The 25,225-nt window shown below is 42.2% G+C and overlaps 1 protein-coding gene across 1 annotated transcript in view; it reads right to left on the bottom strand.

Annotated features, from left to right (window-relative positions):
* Nucleotides 1–25,225, bottom strand: part of Cpa6 (carboxypeptidase A6) — a 304,169-nt gene that overhangs the window by 105,542 nt on the left and 173,402 nt on the right. Inside the window, exons 3-6 of the mRNA XM_005362355.2 lie at nt 8,593–8,717; nt 3,809–3,923; nt 1,320–1,421; nt 15–85 (exon numbers count right to left, since the gene is read on the bottom strand). Coding sequence (XP_005362412.1) covers nt 15–85; nt 1,320–1,421; nt 3,809–3,923; nt 8,593–8,717 — 413 coding nt within the window. The remainder of the gene's footprint in view (nt 1–14; nt 86–1,319; nt 1,422–3,808; nt 3,924–8,592; nt 8,718–25,225) is intronic.

Genomic DNA, 25,225 nt, shown 5'->3' with positions numbered 1-25,225 from the left:
GTGTTCACACTGACAGCGGTGTGGGCGGTGTGGAGGATGGGTTCACACTGACAGCACTGTGGAGGACAGGTTCACACCGACAGCACTGTGGAGGACGGGTTCACACCGACAGCACTGTGGAGGATGGGTTCACACTGACAGTGCTGTGGAGGACAGGTTCACACTGACAGCACTGTGGAGGACGGGTTCACACTGACAGCACTGTGGAGGATGTGTTCACACTGACAGCACTGTGGAGGATGTGTTCACACTGACAGCACTGTGGAGGATGTGTTCACACCGACAGCCGTGTGGAGGATATTAAAGGATAAGTAGGGCAAGGATAGTGACCACAGCAGGAGTTCAGCATTGAGGTCACTATGGAAATAGTTCAGGGAGAAGGGATTCAGAGATAAATTCAGGAAGCAGAAGTGAAGACAGAGAAGAGGGTGAGAAACCTCTCAAAGAACTGCCAAAGTTTTGGTGGTAAATTGAAAGTGAGTGATTACATATAGAACAGGAATTTAGGGTGACTCGTTTCCAAGCTAGGAAGATGGTGGTGTCATGACAAGTTTCAGGAGCTTGTGTGAATATCTAGGAGAACATGTCCAACATAAATTTAAAACTCTACAAACTTGATAGAGAGATCTAGGATGATTTTAATTATGGGCCAGATGTGACCATTTGATTGAAGTTTTTTTTTAATTTTTATTGAGCTCTACATTTTTCTCTGCTCTCCTCCCTCCCCCTTCCCCCTTCAACCCTCTCCCATGGTCCCCATGCTCTCAATTTACTCAGGAGATCTTGTCTTTTTCTACTTCCGATGTAAATTAGATCTATGTATGTCTCTCTTAGGGACCTCATTGTTGTCTAGGTTCTTTGAGATTGTGATTTGTGGGCTGGTTTCTTTGCTTTATGTTTAAAAACCACCACCTATGAGTGAGTACCTGTGATAATTGTCTTTCTGGGTCTGGATTACCTCACTCAAAATACTATTTTCTAGCTCCATTGATGGAGTTTGTAGAGTGAAAACAGAGCTAAGAGAAGAGTGGGAATGGCCAGAACCTTAGGGGAGGACAGGGAAAGAGAAGACAGGGGATGAACCTGGAGGAATGGCCGGCCAGAGGAGCTGGGGTCAGCACCGAGCCCCAAGAGGATTTTAGCGTAGCATTTACATCTCAGAAACAGTATCACGAGGAAAATTCAAGACCATGATTAAACCTGGCTCAAAAATCTAAGGCAATTTCCCTTAGGTCAGCAAGATGATGATATTTTCCTTTCCTCCCACAAGTTAAAGTGAAGAAGATACATATTTTGTGTTAACATTTTATTCTTTTCACCTGTAGAATTAAGAGAGGTCTTCCTTCATACGATCTCCCGATGGAGAACACCCGAACGAGGCCCGGTTGAGTTTGGTTCAGATGGTGCATCCAGTCCTGAATCTGCAGGTGGAGAAGGAAATCTTATGTCACCATGCCTCACGGTACAAGGACTCTTCGAGAGCAGAAGGCGACAAAAGACAATGGTGGCTTCCAAAATTCAAAGAACCTGCAGGGATTGAGAACGGGAAGGAAAATTCCACTGTCTACTTTTAGCTCTCTTTAGGATACCTAAAATGGCAACCTGCTTTCTCTACTGACAGCCAGCCATCCAGTTCTTCAGCTGCCCCCTCTTTAAGAGACCTTTAGCTACTGTTTCACCAGTCACCACAGAAGTGATTGACAGAAAACTGACCCATGTGCTCTGGCTCCTTTTAATTAATTAATTAATTTAGTTTTAGGTTTTTTTTTTTTTTTGATATGGGTTTTTCAGTATAACAGCCCTGGCTGTCGAGGAACTATCTCTGTAGACCAGGCTGGCCTCAAACTCACAGAGATTCATCTACCTCTGCCTCCTGAGTGCTAGGATTAAAGGCATGTGCCACCACTGTCCAGTGTAGCTTCTTTTTGAAAAATACAAATTTGTTTCCATTTCTCTACAGGTATTAAAGAAGAAAAGAAAGAAAGGAAAAAAAATAAACTAGCTTTTGATAAACTCTCCAAATTACATGTGAGCCGTTAAAGTCTCATCTATTGTTGTTTGGGACAGAACAGAGGCTCTGGGAGAAGACGGTATTCTCCACATTTCAGGTTATTCTTCTGAGCCCCCGGAAGGCATATTCTGCATGATCCTTCCTGAGGAGTGCGCATTTGCATCAGTCCGTTCATGTGCGCTTATCTGCCATCAGAAGAAGTATATTTGAGATGAATAGATAAGGTGCTGAGGAAGATGGGTGACATTTCTGACTTAAAAGTCCTGCAAGCAACAAAGAAGTCATATGGAAGTGCCCCACTGTTCCTTGATGTGAGAAGGTCAGTGCTGAAAGAATATATAAATATAGTTTAGGAAGTACTCATATTTCCCTTTTATTCTTATATAATCTAACAAACTAGAGGTATTCATGTATGTGTGTATAAATATGCACATGCACAAACATATATATAGCTACATCAACTTTTGAAATTTGACTTTTTTCTAGGGTGCGTTAATATGCTTCCATGTGTCAACTTATCTGAAACCTTTTATTGCTTTTAATTTTAAGCGTCTAAAAATTATGTTGAGACATGGAAATATGCAAAAAGAATTTTGAAAGGAGAATTATCCATAATAGAATGAAAAATACTCTTAATCATATAGTAGAATCTCTTTGTGTCTAGAATTTCTTTGTTCAATGTAGAGGAAACATGGAAAAATATATATCCCCTTATTCTGCAAACAATTTCTCTATTTGGAGGACTCTCTTTGCCTGCATTGGGGAGATAATAGCGAACATAGTAAACACTTGGCCCTCACAGAACATACAACTTATTAATACAGAGGGTATCAGTCAACCACAGTTATATGTGACCTGTGAATGGTATCACATCTGTATGCCAGAGGCACTAGGATACATTGGGATTTGGGGGAACAGAAGCTTCTATGTAGCCCAACAGAGAAAGAATGTCTTGCTTGCTTTAGCGAGCATGTGAGGAGTAGTAAATCATCAGGTAAAGACTAAATTTGTGTGTGGCAGTGTGGGCAAGATCATGGTGAGTTTCCCATGTGGATTAAATGACAGTAAGGGCAGAGGTCCAGAGGTGTCACTGATGCAGGCTGGCGTTGCGGGTCTGAATTTTGCAAGGGTGCAAGACTAGTATGAAAGTCTACTGTGTCCCTCAGCCAATGAACTGCCCTTGAGCTCTGCCAGCCATGTTTCTTCCATGGCCTTTCGTTAATGTCTTTATAGCCCTGATTTTAACACCAATTACCTCAGTGTCTGTGTATTTTCCATGTCCTTTGTGGGGTTTATTTGGGTGAAGAAAGTATGATGCAAATTATTTTGCAACTTTTTTTATGAAAGTATTTTTTACTTGTGTTTTGCCTGTGTGTGTGTGTGTGCGTGTGTGTGTGTGTGTGTGTGTGTGTGTGTGTGTGTGTGTGCGCGCACACTCGATGCCAAGTGCCATCTTTGGGAGGAGGCCAGAGAAGGCATCAGATTCCATGGACCTGGAGTTACAGGCAGTTGTGAGCTACCATGTAGGTGCTTGGGACCCAAATGAACCAGGGTCCTCTGCAAGAGCACCACATGCTCTTCTCAGCTGAGACATGTCTCTGGCCAGTTATTTTTGATACTTCTTATTTAGCAATAAAAGGACTAATGAAGAGATGTGTGAGCCAGGGGGCTCAAACTGTGTGTTCTTCTCAGAGTCTGAATCTCTGTTTTCACAATTCTCTCTAATCCTTATACCAAAGCGACAAAGGTGAACTTGAAAACAACAGCAACAACAACAAAGGTCCTTTGGTTACATACGTCTTCTAAGGAGTGATAGACCTCATAGTTGTATTCAGACAGGGACCTTCTGTTTCTCTGGGTTTGTAAGCTCTTTTCATTTTCCACAGCTTTCTGAAGATCTTCTATGAGGACCCTGGATTTGAAACAGTAGACATGACGAGAAAGTTAGCCAAGAACATGCAAAAACCAGGCAATGCCAAGAGAGAACCACACACAGAATGAACCAGCGTGGAAGTGTCCCAGTGTTCCATGGCGAGAGGAAAGCAAAGACTGCAGAGATTGGCATTTCTAAAGACACCGAATGTCGAGAAAATGCTCTTTTTCAGGAAATAAAAACTTTTTAAAAATCGTTAGAATGAATTTAAAGTGTAAAATTATAGTCAGGCATCCCTAAATAATAGCAGTGCTATAATAATGGCTACCACGAAGTGAACATCTATAACCCTGCAGCTGTGCACACCTGAACTGACTGAGTGCTTGTCAGGGGTCAGCCACTATGCTGGTCCTTAGTAACAATAGAATCCTTGTGTTGGCTTCTATTATTTCCACTTTATAAACGAGGAGTCTGAGACTCAATAGGGTCAAGAGTCAGCCAGTGTCATTCCACTGAGGATGCAGAGACAGAATCAGCTTGGGATGTGAACCCAGATTCTCATCGTGTGATCTCAAGTCCAGTGTGGCACAGTGAAAATGGAGCCCTCCTCCACACCTTCTTTCCGGAATCCTCTCTGTTCACAAGCCTTCACCCAGCAGCCTGGATCTAGGCCAGAGAAAGGAAGGAAGGAGCTTTAGATCTCAAGAGGAAGCTGACAAATATAGAGGCGGGAAAGCTCTCTCGCTGTCCTCTCAGTACTAAGAATTCCACGGAAGAGAAGCTGTGTTCTGAAAACTGGATGTATGTGGAAGATGGGGGCAGAGGCCAGCCCAGGGATGGCTGGCCCATTGCTGTTGGTGGAACCAGCTTCAGGCAGAACCGCCCGGGTTGTGACATCGAGCATGCCTTAACAGTACTATGGGCCACCACTCGCTAGAATGATGCGGAGAGACTCTTTTCACCTGCAGTAATTCCAGATGTTAGAGAGACCTTTGGTGAGGGTTCTCACTGTAGCAGATGGCTTACAAGCTTTGATCTTATATTTTATTTCAAAAAAGAACCTGTTGCTTATGGGGTAAATTCTATTAAAGAACACGTAGTGGTGGCATCTCTAAGTATCATCTAGGTTAATCTATGTAAGTCACTTAATGAAAAGAATTACCATGCACTGAATATATACTTTTTGGTCCCTGACAAAGACAATTTACTTAGGCGCCAGGCTCCGAGGACTGACTGGCTTGTTATGTTCTGAATCCCCACTACAGATTGAACACCTAATCAGAGAAGAACTACTGTCTTCTTTCTTTTGTCTTCCTTTTGAATTTTGCAGTTGGAAACACCAGAAGAGGCCAGGAGGCAGAAGACTCCTCAGTTTTCTTGGTAGAGACCGTGATAACTCAAAACTGGGAGTACATGTAACTTATCAAGCCCAGCGTCTTCACTATTGGGAGTTGTTTTCTTCCCAAGATAAGAAATTATGGTGATTAGGTGTATGGCTCAGTGACTGCAGTATAATTGGGGCAGATTTGAGGAGCCAGTAAGAGCTGTGTCAATGCCTATGGATCCTTGTCCTTGGAGAGAACTTGGATAGACAAGAAGGAGGTTGGTTTGCTTAGAAGAGATATCGTAACAGACTATCAATATTCCAACGGCTGCCGACAAACTCCAGGTCTGATTGCCTGCAGTGGACTTCCTTTCTGTCCTATAAATGAAGGGTAGATATCTGCTTTATCCAGCACACTCCATTAGAACATCCTTCGGAATGTCCAACTTGAAAGGGTCTTGGGGGTGAGGTTCCTTGTTATGGTAACCTCAGCAAACTGACACAGACCTCTGTAGTCTCTTAGACTGTATCTAATACAGGCTTTAAGAGACCATCTTAAATTAGAAACAGTTGTACTATGGAAGCCCAGCCCCATTTTCTTGTCAAATATTTGAGTGGAAACCATTTGGTTCCTAAAATGATGTCTCTAAACCATTACATTTTCTTAGTTTTTATAGCTGATTGTGATTCTCTTATTACATTTATTTATTTGTGTGTGTGTGTGGATGAGTGCATGCCATGGTGTGTGTGTGTAGGACAAAGGTCAACTTGAGGTAGTTGTTCTTTTCTTCCACCATGGGGGAGTTCTGGGGCTTGAGTATAGGTTGTTAGGCATGGCAGCAGACTTCTCTAACCATCGAGCCATCTGGCTGGTCCTGGTTGTGATTCTTATCTCAGCTGGGCACTTCTCTATAATGGTGACAACATCTATGAGAACCTTCACAAATTATGTCATTACTTAATGCAAAACTACCTACCCCCCCAGTTCCCAGGCTAGGGGAGGGCTCTCAAAATGGAAATTTCCCTGGCAATTTTTATAGGTATTTATAAAATGTCTTTCTTTAAACGGCAGAATGCGTCATCTCCTTGAGAGGGTTGACCACCCAGGGGTCAGAAACAATGAATCACATCACTTCTGCTTTACGGATCACTTTGGCGATGCATTCTGTACGCTTGTACAGAGTAAATGATAATCTTTTGAAAATACCCCAGGCTGCAATAATAAAAGTCAATTAAAATGATCTCTACCTACTGTGCCTACAGGATTTAATTGACTCTTATGTGTTATTATCTTGGGACTAACAAAATGAGTAATTTTAAGTGATTGTTCTTCGCGAGGAAACAACTGATCTAAAACACTTTTTTCCCCTTCTCTATTCACTGCGACACAAAGGGGGAGTGGTTTTTTCTATATCAGTCCCACAGGAACTCTAGTTAATGGCAGAAAATAGAGACTTGTTAAACTAACTGGTACGTTCTTTTCTACTTAACAATAATTAATGAAGCATACGAGCTGTTACTGTGCACCTATAGAATATCATTACCGAGCTCCTTCCCACTAGGATCCGGAGTATCAAAGCACGCCTTCCATGCCGCAGAAGGGATGGGAGTGTGAGTGATATGAACGGCGGCTTTCTGCACAGCTGCGGTTCTAGTCTAGAAGCACAGACAGAGGTCTTTCTACCAAGAGCAGGCCGTGCTTTAATATCTATGGTAGTTTCCTGTTTGTGTGACCAGGGATGCCCCTGGTACCTGTCACCAGCCTCGAACTTTCTCTTCCAGGATTTATAACTTAGCCCACATCTAACCTCCATTTTATCAGAACGTCCCCCTTTCTTGTCCTCTTCCCTCAGGCATGCTATGGTTGTTTCTAATAGAAAGACCTTCTTATCTTCTTTCACTCTTTCATGTTCTCCCACAATTTCCCCTAGAATCTCTCCAATCTTTATCAAATTGGATACCCCTGAGAAATCCTTGAACAGGTGAGTTTGCCTTCACATTATGGATTTGCCCCTCCACCATCTCTTCTTAGGGGGGGGTGGTTTTTGGGGGAACTAGATCTTGCTTTGTGACTCAAACTGGCCTAGAACTCACTGTTTACCCCAGGTTGCCTTAGTTTGTAATCCTCCTGCCTCAGCCTCTGGAGTACTAGTATTATAGGCAGACACAGTGGTGGCTGATTCTATTATCTGAAATTGACCCACATTTATTCCTTCCTTGTTAGGAGATGAAGTCTGTTTCCTACTGTTTGAACCTTCTATCTAGCATCTTCAGGGTCTCCTTCCTCCTTAAAGGTCCTTCCCGCGGCCTATAGACATGCCAAGTTTCTCCTTCTGGCTTAGATCTCAAGTCTTTGGAGTGATCATTGATTCTGTATATCTTGGTGGTCACTCCTTGCCCTCTGCTCCTCTCTTATTGTAATTGCTAGGAGGTGACATCTGTGGGCTTCACCCTCCCTTCACCTTCTGGTCTTCCGTTCCTCACAGCGGAATCCCTCCATGAATGTCAGCAATATAACTTCCATTTGGTCCCTTTCTAGTTAGGTCTCACTGCGGTTGTGGACACCGGACTCTCTGAAATCATTCTTTTCTTCCTCGACTCCCATAACCGTCCCAACTTACTCTCTTCGGCTACAACCTTCCCTTGGAAACGTCTGAGTATGTACGTCTTTTCACGCTCGTCGGCTCGGTCTTTTCCAAGCTGGAAAACTTAGCGATCTCCTCTGACTTCTCTCTTTTCTATTCTCCAGCCGAGTGGAGAACCTGAGTACTTTTACCCCTGGAAAACCGTTTGGAAACCTACCCTTGCTAATTGAACTATTTCTGTCTTCTGCTCTTGCAGTTCCAGCCACAAAGACAGGCAGCTTTTGCTTATATCCTCCAGGGGGCAGCACCACTCACAGAGGTCTGGGCGCCTCCCCCTGCGGAGAGTAACATAACTTCCTTCTGCACGTGTTCTCTCTGCCAGCTAGTCTGCATTTTTATTCTGATGCTGGCCTCGCAGGCAGTCTTGCTTTGCTTGCCTTGTCTGCCATGTCTGTCAGATCCCCGGTCTTATCATATGTTTTCTGTTGCAAAGCAGGCTGCAGCAGAAAACCATTTCTTCTCTTCCTTCATTCAGTTTGGCCTTTTTAGCATTGCCAGGTGGTTCCTCTTTCTTTATTCAGCAAAAGACTGTGTTGGCATTGATGACTTAGTGCTAGCAGTGAAATAATGTCTTTGTGTTACTCCTTTTCTCTATTAGACAAGTAAGTTCTTCAAAGATGAATATACACACTTTTACTGCCTCACAATGAAAAACACTTTCAGAAGCTCTTGACAACCTGGATATACAGAGTCACCATTCAGTTGGCTAAAACTTGTAGCAAATAAAAAGAATGCTTACTTGTACTGGATGCGGGCTTCCTGGAGGAAGGCTAACAGGGTTCTGGAAGCATTTTGGGGAATATGGACGTCGGTGACTGTCCCCTCTGACACATAGGAGATACTGCTGGGCTGCCACAGGTCCACCTATAGTGCAGGAACCAACCTATAATTAATTTGTAGTGTAGGTGGGAAAATCCATGTCACCACAGCAAGCGCATCATCTTGTTTGAATATAGTAACGGCAAACACATGCAGAGTGGATTCAATGCTCATACCCCCAGGGTTAAACTCCTCTGATCTGGCTTGAATTTGTGCCCTGAACTTCATCAGAGTCACAGAGTTTGATCTTAATTCACAACACATTCAAGTCACAGGGTAAAAAAAAAAAAAATGGGGCTAAGGTTTAAAATTCTCCTTCCACATTTACTATATAAATATTTGAATAACTTTGAGAAAGAGAAAGATACAAACCATCCTTTTGCCTGCCACATAATGAAATTGTGGTCCGTGCATTTGGTAGCCCGCCCCACGGCTTTCACGGGGCAGAAACAGAGAGACAGGCTTCCACTGCGGGGACAAAAAAAAAAGTCTACCTGCTTTCTCTGAAGCAGAGGATCCCTTCACTTAGCTGGCAAGGGCAAATCTGAGCCAGCTAACAAACCAGTCCATGGTTGTGAGGAAACAGAAGTGCGGGGCTGGCAGAGCTGCTGGGAGGTCATTCTGTCCATCTGTTAGCCCTGGGCAAGGACACAGCTAGGTTTGTCACACTGTCCCAAGGGACAGATCTCCAGAAGTGAAAGAGTTGACAATTACTAATTTAACTCATTGCCATGTCTCATAAGATTGTCAGGAATTTTCTTAATCCTTATGCTGATGTGTAATTCCATTTTTTTTCTTGTTCCGTTCTTAACTGAGGCTGGCTCCCTCCCTTTGTAAGAGGCTTGTTGGTACCTCCACTCATCTTTGTATACTAGAATCCTTTAACCAGCCTGGCCATGCCTTTAACCCATGGCAGGACTTGATATTTGACAGTAAGACTAACCATTAGCTGTCAGCAGATACTAGAAAATTCCACTTTGTCAAGGGCTGGAGAGTTATAGGTGCACAAAATGATAAGACTCACTCTCACTCTGGATATATATGTATATAGATGCTATGTTTTCTTAGATATATGCTAAGATAGAACCCCTATCCCATAAAAAGAGTGTCTTGTACATTGGAAAGTACCAGAGGAATAACAAACTATAGGCAAAGTCTAATGCTAACTAACATCACTGAGAGCAGTGGGGCAGACCTGTAACTCCAGCCATTTGAGAGGCTGAGGCAGGAGGACCATGAATTTGAGAGCAACCTGGGATAGACCCTGTCACAGACAAGGAAACGACAGTAACAGCAGATCTCTAGATGATCAGAAAGCATTTGAACTAATCGGTAATAAACAAAATATAATGTATAAAACCAGGAATCAAGATCTGGCTATATCAGGTTTATAAGATTCCAGAACACATAAAAATCAGTGGCAGTTTTTGCTTCTTTAATTTTTTTCAAGTTAGCACACAAGGCTTCATTGTAGAAGACACTTTTTTACATGTCATTATACTTCGTCCTCATTCATTCCCTTTCCACACCATCGTCCTTGAATCCCCCTGCTTGTTCTTCTGGTCCTCATCCTTTCCTCAAATAGTTGTCCCTTCTGCTTCCATATTACATGTGTTATATTCCCCAACAACCCCCTCCGCAAGAGGCCTTCTTCCTCTCTCATGATCCTCCTTGTACTCTGAGTATCTACACACACACACATACACACACACACACACACACACCACACACACACGTGTGCACCCCCACATACACATACACACACACACATGCATGCACGCAGTGCACACACACACCTATAGTTTTTTTATATGACAGCATGTGGTGTTTTTCTTTCGGAATCTGGTTTACTTCTCTTAAAATAATTATCCCCAGTTCCACTAATTTTCCTATATGCCATGATTTCACTTTTGTTTATGAAAACTGATTTTAATTTTATTATGAGAATTTTTTTATCGTGTTGACGTGACATGTTTTCTTGTCCATTCACTTGCTGATGGGCTTCTTGCCTGGTCCCACTTCTTAGCTGCTGTGAGTAGCATTTTCTGTGGTGTGTTGCTGTGGAGTCTTTTGGGCATGTATGCAGAAGTGGTATAGCTGATCATTTGGGAGGTCTGGTTGTAGTTTTATTTTCTGGAACTTCCACAGTGATTTCCATGAGAGCTGCCTAAGTTTACATTCTAAAATATATATGAAACCCAAAAGCTTAACACCAGCCCCTGCAGTTAAAGGATGGGCAAATGATCAGAATAGATGCTTCCTGAAAGGGGAAACACAGAAGGCCAGTGCATGGCTCCCATGCAAAGAAGATGACATCAACACGACAGAGATGCCTGTGTCCCCATGCTCACCACAACACGGTCACAGCAGCTAATGCGTAGAGTTGACACTGACTCCCATCAACGGAGGGGGTGGAAAAGATATCCCAAACACACACAATGGAATGCTAGTTAGCCAGAAAGAAGAATGAACTCGGTTATTTGCAGCAGAATGAATGGAAATAAAAGACACTGTGTTAAATGAAGCAAGCTATATGTGGAAGTTAACAATGTCAACCTAAATGTGGAATGGTGATTATTAGAGATTAAGAAGAGTTTGAGGAGTAGATGGAGTGAGGCTGGGTCATGCGGAAGGAATAAGGTCTATCTTTTCATAACACAGAGGGGGAGTACAGCTTGCAGTACCTAGTCCATTCTTTATGAAGATCTAGGAGAAGTGAAGGGCTCCAAACCTAAACTGACGAGAGAGAAATGCTATTCATTCTACCTTGATCACTGCATGCTTGATACATCCACACCAATCCCCATTAATATGTGCATTTAATACAGCATAAAAGTTAAGCAACAGGTGTGTGTTATCATTGCTATTTGAGAAGTGAGAAGTGGGAGGTAGTTCCTCAAAGCTCTATTCGAGGTTTCCAGGTAAGATGAAGAACAGCACGGGACTGCTTCCTCATTCAGGAAGAGCTGAATGCAGTGATGGATGTAAGGGTTCAGGGTGGGAAGCAAGAAATACAATCAAGATGGTGAATAAGGCAGAGGTGGAGTCTCCAGAGTGATGGTTCTGAAGTCGGACTCCACAGGAGCCAGTTCAAGCTCCCAGTGCGTTTGTGACCTGAGCGAGCTCCCTAACCTCCTGGCCCTTTCATTCTTTGTTGGCGAAATCAAGCTGATGACCTAATCCCCTTGATAAGCAGTGTTTAATGATGGAAGTCATTGCTATTTCTGCTGTAATGGAAATTGGGAAGACTGTAGAAAAATGCAGCGATTCCAAGGATGAAGTTTCGTACTTGGCCACCTGGGTGTGAAGACCAAACCATAGCGATGTACCCCAGCTCTCTCTGTATTAGTTTCCCCAGTTTATAGAATGAGATTGCTAATGGCCGTATTTTTCATATATATGTTTGAGGTAAAAGTGAATCAATACATGTAGAATGCTCAAAATTGTGCTTGATGCCATCAGGCATTCATGAAATGATAAATGATTTAAAATAAAAATATTCTAATTTAGTCTGGCTCTAACTCCTTGGCTTTCCGGGCCCCTCTACTGTTTTGCTTCTTAACCTGGATTCCAGGAGAATTGTTCCACCTGTTAGTCTTACACACCTGGTCCAGGTGCCACTAGGCTCTCATCCTACAACCTCAGGGTGAGATGTGTGTGTGTGTGTGTGTGCGTACATGTGTGTGTCGTAGGCATTTACCATGTCCCTCCAACTTGTGACAGATTGCCTGCTTCCCAGCTTTCCAAAATAGCACAGAGGCATGGAAAAGGACTGTCCTGATTTACTATATTTATTCTAACTTTTCTTTGTTCTGAAAAACTGTTAGCTATTCAGAGTACTTGCATTTCACATAAAGTGTGTGTGTGTGTGTGTGTGTGTGTGTGCGTGTGTGTGCATGTAAGAGCAGAAGACACATGTGTGGGTGTCTGCAAAGTCTGTAATAGGATATCAGATCCCTAAAAGCTGGAGTTATAGGTGGTTGTAAGCTGCCTGACATGGGTGTTGGGAACCAGATACATCCTCTGCAAGAGCAGAAAGTGCTCTTAACCAGCGAGCCATCTCTCTAGCCCTTCCAACTATATTTTTTTGAGATGGGTGAGACAAGGTCTCACACGGAACTTTGAGCTCAGTGGTCAGCTAGATTGGCTGGCAGGACAACCCAGGGATCCTCCTGTCTTCAGCAACACCCAACCCTCTATCTTCCTCACTGCCAGAATGACCAGGCTTTTTTACATAGGTGCTGGAGACCCATGATCATGGTCACAGCCTTGTAGAGCAAACACTTTACACACTAAGCCAGCGCTCAAGCCCCCGCTGGGAAGGTTAGTGAGAAAACTCGCTACCATCTCAGTGTTTGGTTAGTATTTGATTTAATTTGCATAATCATATTAATTTGATATAAAGATCACAAAATCTTAATATACTGGAGAGCGCCGTTCCGTTTCCTGTTTACTCTTTAAATTGTCTTTTTGGTCTTTCCCCGTTTCTCATTCTTGAGTCTTCTCTTAGAACTTTTCCTACTGTCTCCTGAGGAGCTCCTTTGACGGCCAAGTTCAGATCAAGCACCTTTGATATCTGCTTTTGTGGGATTCTGTTTCTTTCATGGTCTACAAGTTTTAATTGCATTTCATTTGCATGATTGCTATACTCACTTCCCAGAGCTGCATTAATAAGTTTCAAAAACTGGGTAGCTTAAAATCAAGCTATTCTTTGGGTCAATATTACAGTATTGGCAGGATTGTGCTCCCTCTGAAATCTCTGGGCAGTGTCCTTGCTGGTCAGTTCCAGCTTCTGGTGGCTTTGGGCATTCCTTAGTCTATGAGGATGTCACCTCAGTCTCTGCTTATATTTCCACGTGGGCTTCTGATGTTGGTCATCTTTTCTTCTGAGGATACTTGACTTTGAACTTTGAGCCATCTGGGTAATCCAGGGTCATCTCCTCTAGAGAGCCTCAAATATCCCTGATCACATTGTCAAGCTTCAATTAGGACTTAGCTATATCTTTTTAATTGAGAATTTCATACATGAGAATGTATTTACATGTTCTCTCCTTCCCACTCTTCTCTCTACTTCCTGTCATACCTCTCCCACTCCTCAAATTCATGAACTTTTATTCTTTATAATTATTATACACACACATGCACACATACATACATCATACTTGCACAAACATGCATGGACACGTACATACTTGCACATACATGCACACATGGACACATAAATGTATACACATGCACACATATACTCACACACATTTTATAAACATAAACTGCTGAGATCATTTAGTATTGCTCATATGGGCTTAGGGCTCCCTTCTTGGGACTGGCTAGTCAGAGAGGACTGATTGTCCCTCTCTTACCAACCATTAATTGCCCATAGCTCTCCTTCTAGGCTGAAGCCTTGTGGGACTTCCCCTATATACATTGGTATTGTTGTTTTTAAGGCCCTGTTTAGGTGGTCATATTTGGGGGATGTTCTGAGTGCAGTCTGTCATATATATAGAAGGCACTGTCTCTCTGCAGACATCGTGTCCTGGTCCCTTTCCTATGATGTTCCCCGAGCCTTAGGTATGGGGTTATGTTGTCAATGAATCAGCTGGGACTGGCTAGCTTACAGCCAGTTCTCTGCATTTTGACAAGTGTGGCCTTCTGTAATGGGCTCTGAGTGCTGTAAAAGACTTGTTTGGTGAGGGGGAAGAGCTCCACTTATCTGTGGATAAAAAATAGGTATTGAGAATGTAGTTGGGAATTATGCAGTTTATGTCTTTTTGAGAGCTCCCATCTAACCCATTAAATTTGTTACACAAGTGCTGTTTTCCCCATTATCTCTGTAAGAGTGGAGATTGTGGCACCTGGCCCTCTCACTATTATCTCCCCAGTATGTAGGTCAGGGCTGGTATTTAACAGGCACTAAATACATTTATTGTAGATAGGATTAACACATCTATTTTCTCTGTAAGATATATACATACACACATACATATATATGTATGTATATATTAATTCACACATATATTTATTCATTCTTTGTGAATTTAATATACATAAATACTGTATTTTAATTCATATCTAACCCCATACACTACTATATTTTTATTCCATTATAAGCTTAAAATTTCTCTACCTTATCAAGAAATTGAGGAAGTGGTCCACTCATTTTATCCACATCTCCCATGAATGAACTCATAGATTTTTGCTTTTGATATTATTAGTATTTAGGTATATTTATAGAATATTACACTTCTTAGGTCATAGTAAGGCAGAGCTTTCTTTACTGATGACTGTCAGTTATAGAGTAAAGGAAACACATAAGGCATGTGTGTGTGTGACTGAGTCTGTGTGTATGTGTATGTGTGTGAGTGAGTGTGTGTAAATAAATGTGTGAGTGTATGTATGTATGTGTGTATGTGTGTGTTTGTGATTCTGTGTGTATGTATGTGTGAGTGTGTATGAGTCTGTGTGTATATGTGTGAGTGTGCACCTGTGTGAGTGAGTGAGTGTGTGTGTGTGAGTGAGTGTGTGTGTGTGTGTGTGTGAGTGAGTATGTGTGTGAGTGACTGTGACTATGTTACTGTCCTTGTGCTTATTATGAATTTTAACACACTTTGGCTGCTGGATGGGAAACTTGGCCAGGGATTATGATCTATGAGCCAAAGACATGTTGAAAGTGGTTGGAATTCCACTAATTTTACTTTCCCCTTCATCTTTTTTCTCGAAGCAGAGCAGCAGCTTGTACTCCCCTGAAACAGCTTCAGTATCCCAATCACACCCCTCATACTCCAGAAGTTCAGGAAACTAAATCTTCCTAAATTCTTTAATAAAATTCGTAAATTTTATTAAAGAAAAAGATAACATATTAAGAAGCAACTGGTGGTTAAAATAACAATTTTAATTAGTCAAGGCCTGGCTTGGGCTATTTTTAATGTTATGTCATAATATTTGTGACTGGGAAGTTTATAAGCGATAGCTTATTTTGGCTCACAGCTCTATGGGCTGAGACTCAGGAAGCATGTCACTACAGGGACATTATTTTGCTTTAAATTCATGTCAGAAAGCAGAAGGGAAGTGGGTGTGTATGCATGAGGCACCCTACAAGGTGTGGGGTGTCTGTAGAACTGCCTGCCACTACACTAGGGAAACTCACCCGGCCCCACAAGGACTTGCTCACCAACAGGGATGGATTAGTGCAGTCCTCCAAGAATTAGAGAAGGAGCTAAGCCATTCAGGAAGGAACGTTTTCAAGGCTGGACTGCCCTCATGGTCCTCACTTCCAAATATTGATATTTTAGGCCAGTACATTTCCAACGCATGAATTTTGGAGGAACACGTTTAATGGATAGCAGGGCCAGTGATGAGTCAATGAGTTTGGAGGAGAGCATTGTTGAGGACGGATTGCCAATTTTGGTGTAATTTCCTAATGTGAATGCTAGTCTCTAGCTAGACTATTTCCACAGCACTGGGTGAAAACAAGGAGGTTTCCTAAGGTTTTGTTTTACCATATGACTTTCCCCCCATTCCTCCCCCTGAATGCCAACCTCCACAATTAGATAGGGTTATTCACCAAAACAAGGCATGCATCTTGGAAATGAAGTCTTAATATTTCTCCAAACTAATTAATTTTTTTGTTTTGTTTCTTGAGACATGGTTTGGAGAAATATTAAGACTATGTGTCAGGGTCAAGCCTCAATGGGTTCGTGTGTTCCAGGGTAGGGGAATAGAGGCTTTATCATACAACAAAAGTATATGCTCTACTATGTTCGTAGCAGCATTGTTTGTAATAGCCAGAACCTGGAAACAACCTAGATGCCCTTCAATGGAAGAATGGATGAAGAAAGTATGGAATTTATACATATTAGAGTACTACTCAGCAGTAAAAAACAAGGACTTTGTGAATTTTGCATGCAAATGGATGGAAATAGAAAACACCATCCTGAGTGAGGTAAGCCAGACCCAAAAAGAGGAACATGGGATGTACTCACTCATTTTTGGTTTCTAGCCATAAACAAAGGACATTGAGCCTATAATTAGTGATCCTAGGATGGAGGTGGGTGGTCCTTGGACTTCCCACAGGGCAGGGAACCCTGATCACTCTTTGGGCTGACGAGGGAGGGGGACTTGATTGGGGGAGGGGGAAGAAAATGGGAGGCGGTGGCGGGGAAGAGACAGAAATCTTTAATAAATAAATAAATTAAAAAAAAGAAATGTTAGGCAGAAAAAAGAGAGACACAATAGAAACACAGAGAGACTATGGGACAAGGCCAGTTCAGGTACCCTCTCCTCTGCTTCCCAAGGACATAGCTGGGGACATCCCCATGGACACCTGGGATCCCCTCTTAAGCCAAGTCTCTTGCCAACTCTAAAATGGCTCCATTAATTAAGATATCTTCTTCCCTGCTCCTATATCCACCCTTCCTCCATCTCAACCCTCCCACTCCCCCAAGCTCTCCCCAATCCTTCCCTTCTCCCTTCTCTCTCCCCCCTCCCCACCCCACCCCCATGCTTCCAACTTTTGCCTAGTGATCTTGTCTGCTTCATATTTCCAGGAGGATCTATATATGTTTTTCTTTGGGTTCACCTTATTATTTGGCTTCTCTAGGCTTGTGAACTATAGGCTCAATGTCCTTTGCTTATGGCTAGAGTCCACTAATGAGTGAGTACATACCATATTCATCTTTTTGGGTTTGGGTCATCTCACTCAGGATAGTGTTTTCTATTTCCATCCATTTGCATGCAAAATTCAGTTTTTTTTTTTTTTTTACCGCTTAGTAGTACTCTAATGTGTAGATGTTCCACACTTTCTTTATCCATTCTTCCATTGAGGGGCATCTAGTTGTTTCCAGGTTCTGGCTATTACAAATAATGCTGCTATGAACATAGTTGAACAAATGTTTTTGTAGCATGGTTGGGCATCTCTTGGGTATATTCCCAAGAGTTATGGTATTGCTGGATCCTGAGGTAGGTTGATTCCCAATTTACCGAGAAACCACCACACTGATTTCCAAAGTGGTTGCATAAGTTTGCATTCCCACCAGCAATGGATGAGTGTTCCCCTTACTCTACATCCTCTCCAGCATAGGCTGTAATTGGTGTTTTTGAATTTAGCCATTCTGACAGGTGTAAGATGGTATCTCAAAGTTGTTTTGATTTACATTTCCCGGATTGCTAAGGAGGTTGAATGTGACCTTAGGTATCTTTTGGCTATTTGAACTTCTTCTGTTGAGAATTCTCTGTTCAGTTCAGTGCCCCATTTTTTAATTGGGTTATTTAGAATTTTAATCTCTAGTTGAGTTCTTTATATATTTTGGAGATCATACCTTTGTTTGATGTGGGGTTGGTAAAGATTTTCTCCCATTCAGTAGGATGCCTTTTTGTCTTAGTGACAGTGTCCTTTGCTTTACAGAAGCTTCTCATTTTCAGGAGGTCCCATTTATTCATTGTTTCTCTTATTGTCTGTGCTGCTGAGGTTATGCATAGGAAGTGGTCTTTGTCCGGCGATGGATGGAGATAGAGACAGAGACCCACATCAGAGCACTGGACTGAGTTCCCAAAGTCCAGTTGAAAAGCAGAAGGAGGGAGAAGATGAGCAAGGAAGAGGGGTTGGTCCACCCACTGTGACACTTGCCTGATCTAATGGGAGTTCACCAAATCCAACTGGACTGGGACTGAATGAGCATGTGATCAAACCGGACTCTTTGAATACGGCTGACAATGGGGGCTGACTGAGAAGCTATTGATAATGGCACTGGGACTTGTTTCTACTGCATGTACTGGCTTTTTGGGAGCCTAGTCTATTTGGATGCACAGCTTCCTTGTCCTGGATGGAGGGGGGAGGGCCTTAGACTTCCCACAGGACAGGGTACCCTGTCCTCTCTTAAGACTAGAGGAGGAGGGAGGAGGGTGAGTGGGGGAGCAGAAGGGGAGTGGGAGAAGGGGAGGAAGTGGAAATTTTTGAATGGAAAAATAAAAATAAAAAAAGGGAAACACAGAGATGCAGGACAGAGTTGGGAGGGCAACCCAGTGAATACTGAATCTGCCCACGTTTATTTTTCATAGGCTTTATATACCCAAAGAGGAGAGGGAATACAAAAGACCTCTCTTCCAAGATGCATGGAACAAACAAAGTGATAATGTTCTCAAAAACCCAAAGCATTAAGTCATCACACCCTAGGTCAAAACATCCAATAAGTAGCCGTACCCTGGGCCAAACCTCCTGTCAATAACCTGGCAGGAGCAAGAACATGGCTGAACTCGCTGACCTTTGTCAAGGTGGAAAGAATCCACATCTGTGGGCTCCAACAACTTTGCATCTCTGGCTAGTGTGAACTTACTATGCATACCAGGCTGGTCTCAGACTCACAGAGATCCACCTACTTCTGCTTCCCAGGTTCCTGGGATTAAAGGTATGCACCACCATGCCTGACTTGAATTTTTACATTCAATTATTTCAGAATAGCATTGGAGGTATTCGGTCAATGATGTCAAGAGTACACATGTAGCAAAACAAAACAAAACAAAACAAAACAAAACAAAACAAAAAAACCCATTAGGTTAGGCTTATTGGTTTGTTGTAGTCAGAACAATTAAATGCAGGGAATGATGCAGTTAGAACGTGCAGGATCTTGAGTGGCCTTGGGGTGATTTTGTGTAAAGTTTAAGGGAAGCGGGTCTTTTGTTTGCACTGAATGCTTCTGAGCGAGGGGATTAATTTTGTCATCTAATGTCTTAGTTTTATCTAGCAGACGGGAGCTATAAAATGGGGCAAGAGCTCTAACAGGCAGAGAAGTGGTATTATTTTCTATCAGCCAGGCACGTGCTAGTCATTGTTCTTCTTCAGATAATCATTTTTACTTTGGTTGATGTTTAGCAAGCTAACTATGTTCTTGTTCATCTCCATTCTTGGTGTACACAGTGCAGGCTTTTTCTAAAGGTTTATGTTCTCCAGAAGAACACTATGTGGCCACCACACTGACTTTTCACTTTCTAAAGATAAGATAATCACTATGTACTTAGGTCATGTGATGTCTAATGGCTGTCAGGTGAGCAGCATTAGAGGTCACAGGGTCTTGGAAGTGACTTGGGAGCTATGGCATTTGGGTTTATGTGATGAAAATATAGACCTGCATAGCTCCACCTACAAAGACTTATCAGTTATGACAGGTTCGGCCTCTGTATTTTCTGCTATTTCCACATAGCTTTACTTTTTCATGGAAATAATCCAGTTCCAGCTTAATTTCTGCCCTGTAAGTAAACATTTGAATATTTACGACTACTTAAAAAAGTCCTCAACTTTTTCACTAAAGATTCTAAGAACTTAGCTGACACTCACAAATTTAATAGAAGAAGGCTTCATACAACCCTATCCCCATAGCTGGGAGTCGTGGCACATGCCTTTAATCTTAGCACTCCCGAATTCCAGGCCAACCTAGGCTACAACAGTGAGACCTCATGTGAAAAATCAAGACAAACAATAACAAAGCAACAACACAAACCCAAGACAAAACCCTGAACCCAAGAACACACTGATATTTTTTAGTCTGATTCTGTACAGGAATGAACAGCATAACCAGAGATGGTCATAGGAAGCTCCTGTAGAAAGAAGAGCCCTGGGCTGTGTCTCAGCATGCAACCAAGATTCCCCTCTATCTTCTTTTGATGATTTATGATTTTCAACAGTAAGGACATGTTCAGGACATTTGATCACCACATTCAAAAGCGTTTCATTTGGTATTCTAAACAATAGTATGATAATATAATGACATTTAAAATTCTGGGTCCATTCTGGGCTTTAATAATGAAACCACTTTGGATTTTGTTATGCATTTCATCTTTCAGATGCTGCCTTATGAATTCTTCTATGTAACCAAAGAAATCAAACAAAACTTATCTCTAGTTTAATGAAAAAAAATCCCTTCTGGGGAACAAAAGATGGTTACTTCCTGGCTGAGTCTATTTAAACTTTGATACTTCACATCTCTGAGCCTTGATTTTCTTAATTACCAATAATGAGGTTGCTGAGATACATGATTTACAAGTAACCCTTCAACTCTGCAGTTATGCCAGGTTTGATGTACTCTAGGGAGTATAAAAGTTTACATTCCTTAAAAGAATATCTCTAAAATTTACTCATACTTTCCTCCTTTACCTCTAAGTCAGAGGTAAAGTCAGAAAGAAGTCTGCATATGTATGAATGATTTAACATAAGTATCCCCTCTCAACAATCAGTTCTTATTGGCTGATAGGTCGCTGCTGCTGAATAATATATGAGTAAGATAATGATTCAGTTTTTAAAAGATTAATTGCAGCCCCTTTACTGAAACACATGCTTCTTTCTCCTAAAACAATGACAATGAAATGAAAATCACCACCTCGTTTTCCTACACACACACTGAGAGGCTATGGAAGTCAGCGAGGCTGGATGACAAAGAAACTGCGTGGTCACTCTGTGCTCAATTCCAAGGACTCAGAGATCACTCTGCCTCACAGTTGCCTGTGAGCACAGGCTGACTCTCGAAGGTCACAGCTATGGTAACTGCCACACAGTCATTCCCTGCTTACTGAAAGCCTGTGGAATCTCTGTTATGAGCTAAGTATGGAGTTTTTAAAAGATTAGTAAGATGCAGCTCTGCCCTTAAGAATCAAGCCAATACCGCACACTATGTGATTAGTCCATGGAGGGAAGATGCATGCAGTTCTATCTTATTTGGGGAGGTGGCTGGCCAGGAGAACTGCTGCCAAGATATAAAGCTGATCTGAGTAGGAATTGGCTTGGTGAGGGAAAAGGAAGTGGGGGCAACATGCATTCTTCCAGGCAGAACTCAATGGGTCAGGGATAGAAAAGAAGGGAGAAAGAGGATTTCCTGCCAGTGTTGAAGCCTACTGAGCCTTGTGATTCAGAAAAACAACCATGGCCATATTAACCCTGTTGCTGCACTGTCTTCCCTATGTGACTCAGATTGAATCAGCCTCTCCTCATGGGTACTTATCACCAGCTCAGACCTTCCAGAGTTCCATGTTTGCTTCATAAGTAGCTGAACTTTTCACGTCCAGTGGTCAATCTCGACAAAATTCTTGCTATCATGACCCAAACTTTGGTTACGCTTTCTTTCTTCTGGACCTTTGGATTTTTATCTGCCCTCAGCATGGATTAGCATTAATCCATAAGGTATGGACCGGTTTTAGGAGTCAAGAATCTTTGATCCACTGTCTGGTCAAGTTATTCTCCCCGGTTTGTTCTATGTACTATCACTCAGATCTTTCTAGCCTTGGCCCTTCCACCTCTGAAGAATCCCCTCTGCTGCTGTTTTAGTTATGAGGACTTAAGATCAGGAGCTTCTCTAGCCTGTTCCCTTCGCCTCTAAAGAAGCACCTCTGCTGATGTTTTAGGTATGAGGACTTAAGGTCAGGGGTTGCTCCACTGTTGGCGTCTCTCCTTCCACAACAATCCCTTTGATTGATCTCACACATAAGTTTGGATTTGGTTTTGATTCGACAGAATAATGCAGGAGCATGCTCATGGTTTATTTGGCAAGTTGCAAGTAGAGAAGAAATTCTCACAGCCAAGTGCTTTCTAATGAATCCTGACTAAACCAGGTTGCTCCTATAATGAAAGACCATCTTGTTCCAAGCAAAATTTTGAAATAAAGATACTGTCACCCAGGCCTCCCATCCACCCACCTCCAAAATAACAAGACCTCAAAAGAGAAACACCAACTTTATTATTCATTAAACTAGGTACAAACATGCAGTAGAACATTAAAGATTAAAAGCAAAAAGAATAACAGTATGTGATATTAGTTGATCAGTGTGTGCAAAGCTAACCAGGAGGGCCACTGGGTAGCATGTGAATGAAATTCAAGTTCATTAGCTTCCTCAAAGCAGTGAACAGACTCAGGGATTGATGTCATCCTAGAGTCTGGACAACCCTAAGACTTACAAAAAGGCCAGTGAGAATTCTAAATTTTCCATGTACTATGCCCACTCTTAGGCATGTCCTTGTCCAAATCCTTAGAGCAGTGGTTCTCAACCTGTGGGATGTGACCTCATTGAGGGTTAAATGACCTTTTCACAGTGGTTTCATATTACATTACGACTCATAACAGTAGCAAAATTACAGTTATGAAGTAGGAACACAACTAATTCTATGGCTGAAGGTCACTACAACATGAGGAACTGTATTAAAGGTTGAGAAGCACTGCAATAGAGTAATAGGTTTGTAGGAGAAATAAAAATGGAGGAGCTTCAAATGATGTTATAAGGGAAGGTACAGCATTCGAGGGAAAACAAATAGTTTAATTAAAAATGAATACATTCATCAACTGTGGTTCTCATCCAAGCAACAACACTGCAGGCCAGCAGGAGTCTGGAGAACCTAACCACCTCAAAGACAAATAGTGGTCGTTCAATAGTATTTATTATTCTGGCCACCCAATGTGCCAATCATGCCGTGTGAAGTCCTCCTCATCCACCAGCCTTCCCGTTGGCTCTTAGTGACTACCTTAAACTAGGGATGTCCCCATCATTTACTGAAGCCCTCCAGCCAGAAACTGCAACCCTAGAAAGCAGAAGAGGGAAAAGGGAACAATGTGAAGAGGGGGAAGACTCAAGGAGGCAGTGACTGGAGAGTGCAGGCAGTGCTATAGATAGGAGAAAATTAAAAAAAAAAGCAGCAGAATTCTATAAAAGGGGACCAATTAGAGAATGAAAAAAGTGACAATTCTATAAAAGGGGACCAATTAGAGAATGAAAAAAGTGACACAAACCTAAAACCTAATTAGGAATCAAGTTGAAATTTCCTGCAAAGCTGAACAAAATGATTAAGTGACAAAGCCAAGAAGGCAGGGGTATGAACACGGGCTCACACAGTTCAACATCGGAAAGACAAAGCTACCCAGACAGAACCAAAACCGTGCACAGAGAATACTGTTAAGGAGAAATAGGCGAGAAAAATGTTCGGAACGGCAGAAGAGAGATTTCAAGATGGAAAGGGGCATTTCAGCTTATGATGAACCAAAATAAGCGCAGACTAAGTTAATTCTTTACATTTCTGAATGACAGGAATAATGGTAAACTGGTCACCAACCTTAGTGCTCTGACAATGCAGGGAGCTAGAACTCTACTGCTCCTGTTCAGGTAGAATATATTGGAGGAACTAGAATGAACACTTCTTGCAAAGTGACCCAGAAAACGCCCAGCAGGCGGGAAGAAAGGAGAAAGTCCTTATTAAAGGAGCTACCGAGAAGAATTCCATGCTCCAGTGGATGGCCGTACACCCCTGCACATATAGACATCACTGATTGGACGTGATGGGCTGTGAAAAGAAGACAGGAAGACACAAAGGTGCACGAGGGACGTGGTGAGGCCCTAGGAAGAGTTAGAGGGGGCGTGGAGGGTTGATGTGTTCAAAGTATGGGATTCTCAATGAATAAGAAAGCTGAAAGCAGTAAGTTTTACTCCATGAAAGGCCTGTTAAAGAGTAGCGAGGTGAGCAGAGTAGAACTGTATGTTTACCAGCCACGGTCTGACACATGAACAGCATCCAGACTGTATTAGGAACTCTCCGTGCTCAACAGTAAGAAGATAGCAATTCAATTTGAGCACAAAGAAGGGCATCAAAAGAACAAAGGGGACTGAAAGTGATGAAAATGTTGCAAGTAGCTCTTAGGGCCATGGTAATTAAGATCAATGTGGTACTAGTATGCATGTATTCAAATGGCTAACATTTAAAAAAAATAGTGATTATAAATTACAACCTCACAGGAAATGGGATGGAGATTTTGGGTCCTGAGTTCAGAGTTGAAACTGACATTCTAATATAAAACTAGAATCTTCAGAGGACCATAACAAAGTTAAAGAATGACATAAAAATGCAAAATTATATTTGGTTCATGTCATGATCAATATGTCATGATTTGGATATGTCTTTTCTGCTGGAAGCTTGGTTACAGAGGGCTGGTGTTGGGACGGTATGTGATACAGTCCTTGAGGCGGGATGTGATAGGTGTTCCATCCTGATGGTCTCCCTAAGAAGACGCTGTCATAAAGGGAAATCCTGTCCCTGAGTTCTTGCTTTTCATCACAGCTCTTTCCCTTCCAGTCTTTCCTGTCACTAGAGGCTGGACTGAAGCTACCCAATATGAGAAGTTCAGACTCCCAAACTGTAAACTAAGGGAATCCTTTTATTTGTTTTAGGAATTTACTGTCCTTAAGTATGTTTTAGTACTCAATGAGGAATCTCTCGTGACAGAGAAAAAAACATCCGTAAGGAAGGTCACTCAAAATTTTTATCATTAAAACCTTGGAGAAGAGGAATTGTGACAAAATGCACAAAACACGCGAACAGTTCGTCTGCTATGAGCACATGTGAACAGTCCGTCTGCTATGAGCACATGTGAACAGTCTGTCTGCTATGAGCACATGTGAACAGTCCGTCTGCTATGAGCACATGTGAACAGTCCGTCTGCTATGAGCACATGTGAACAGTCCGTCTGCTATGAGCACATGTGAACACTCCGTCTGCTATGAGCAGTAACAACCCAGAGAATGATGAAACCACA

The sequence above is a fragment of the Microtus ochrogaster genome, linkage group LG5 (assembly GCF_000317375.1).
Source record: "Microtus ochrogaster isolate Prairie Vole_2 linkage group LG5, MicOch1.0, whole genome shotgun sequence".
Classification (NCBI taxonomy): domain Eukaryota; kingdom Metazoa; phylum Chordata; class Mammalia; order Rodentia; family Cricetidae; genus Microtus; species Microtus ochrogaster.
The sequence above is the reverse complement of the archived record's forward strand: the minus strand, read 5'-3'. Positions and strand labels throughout refer to the sequence as shown.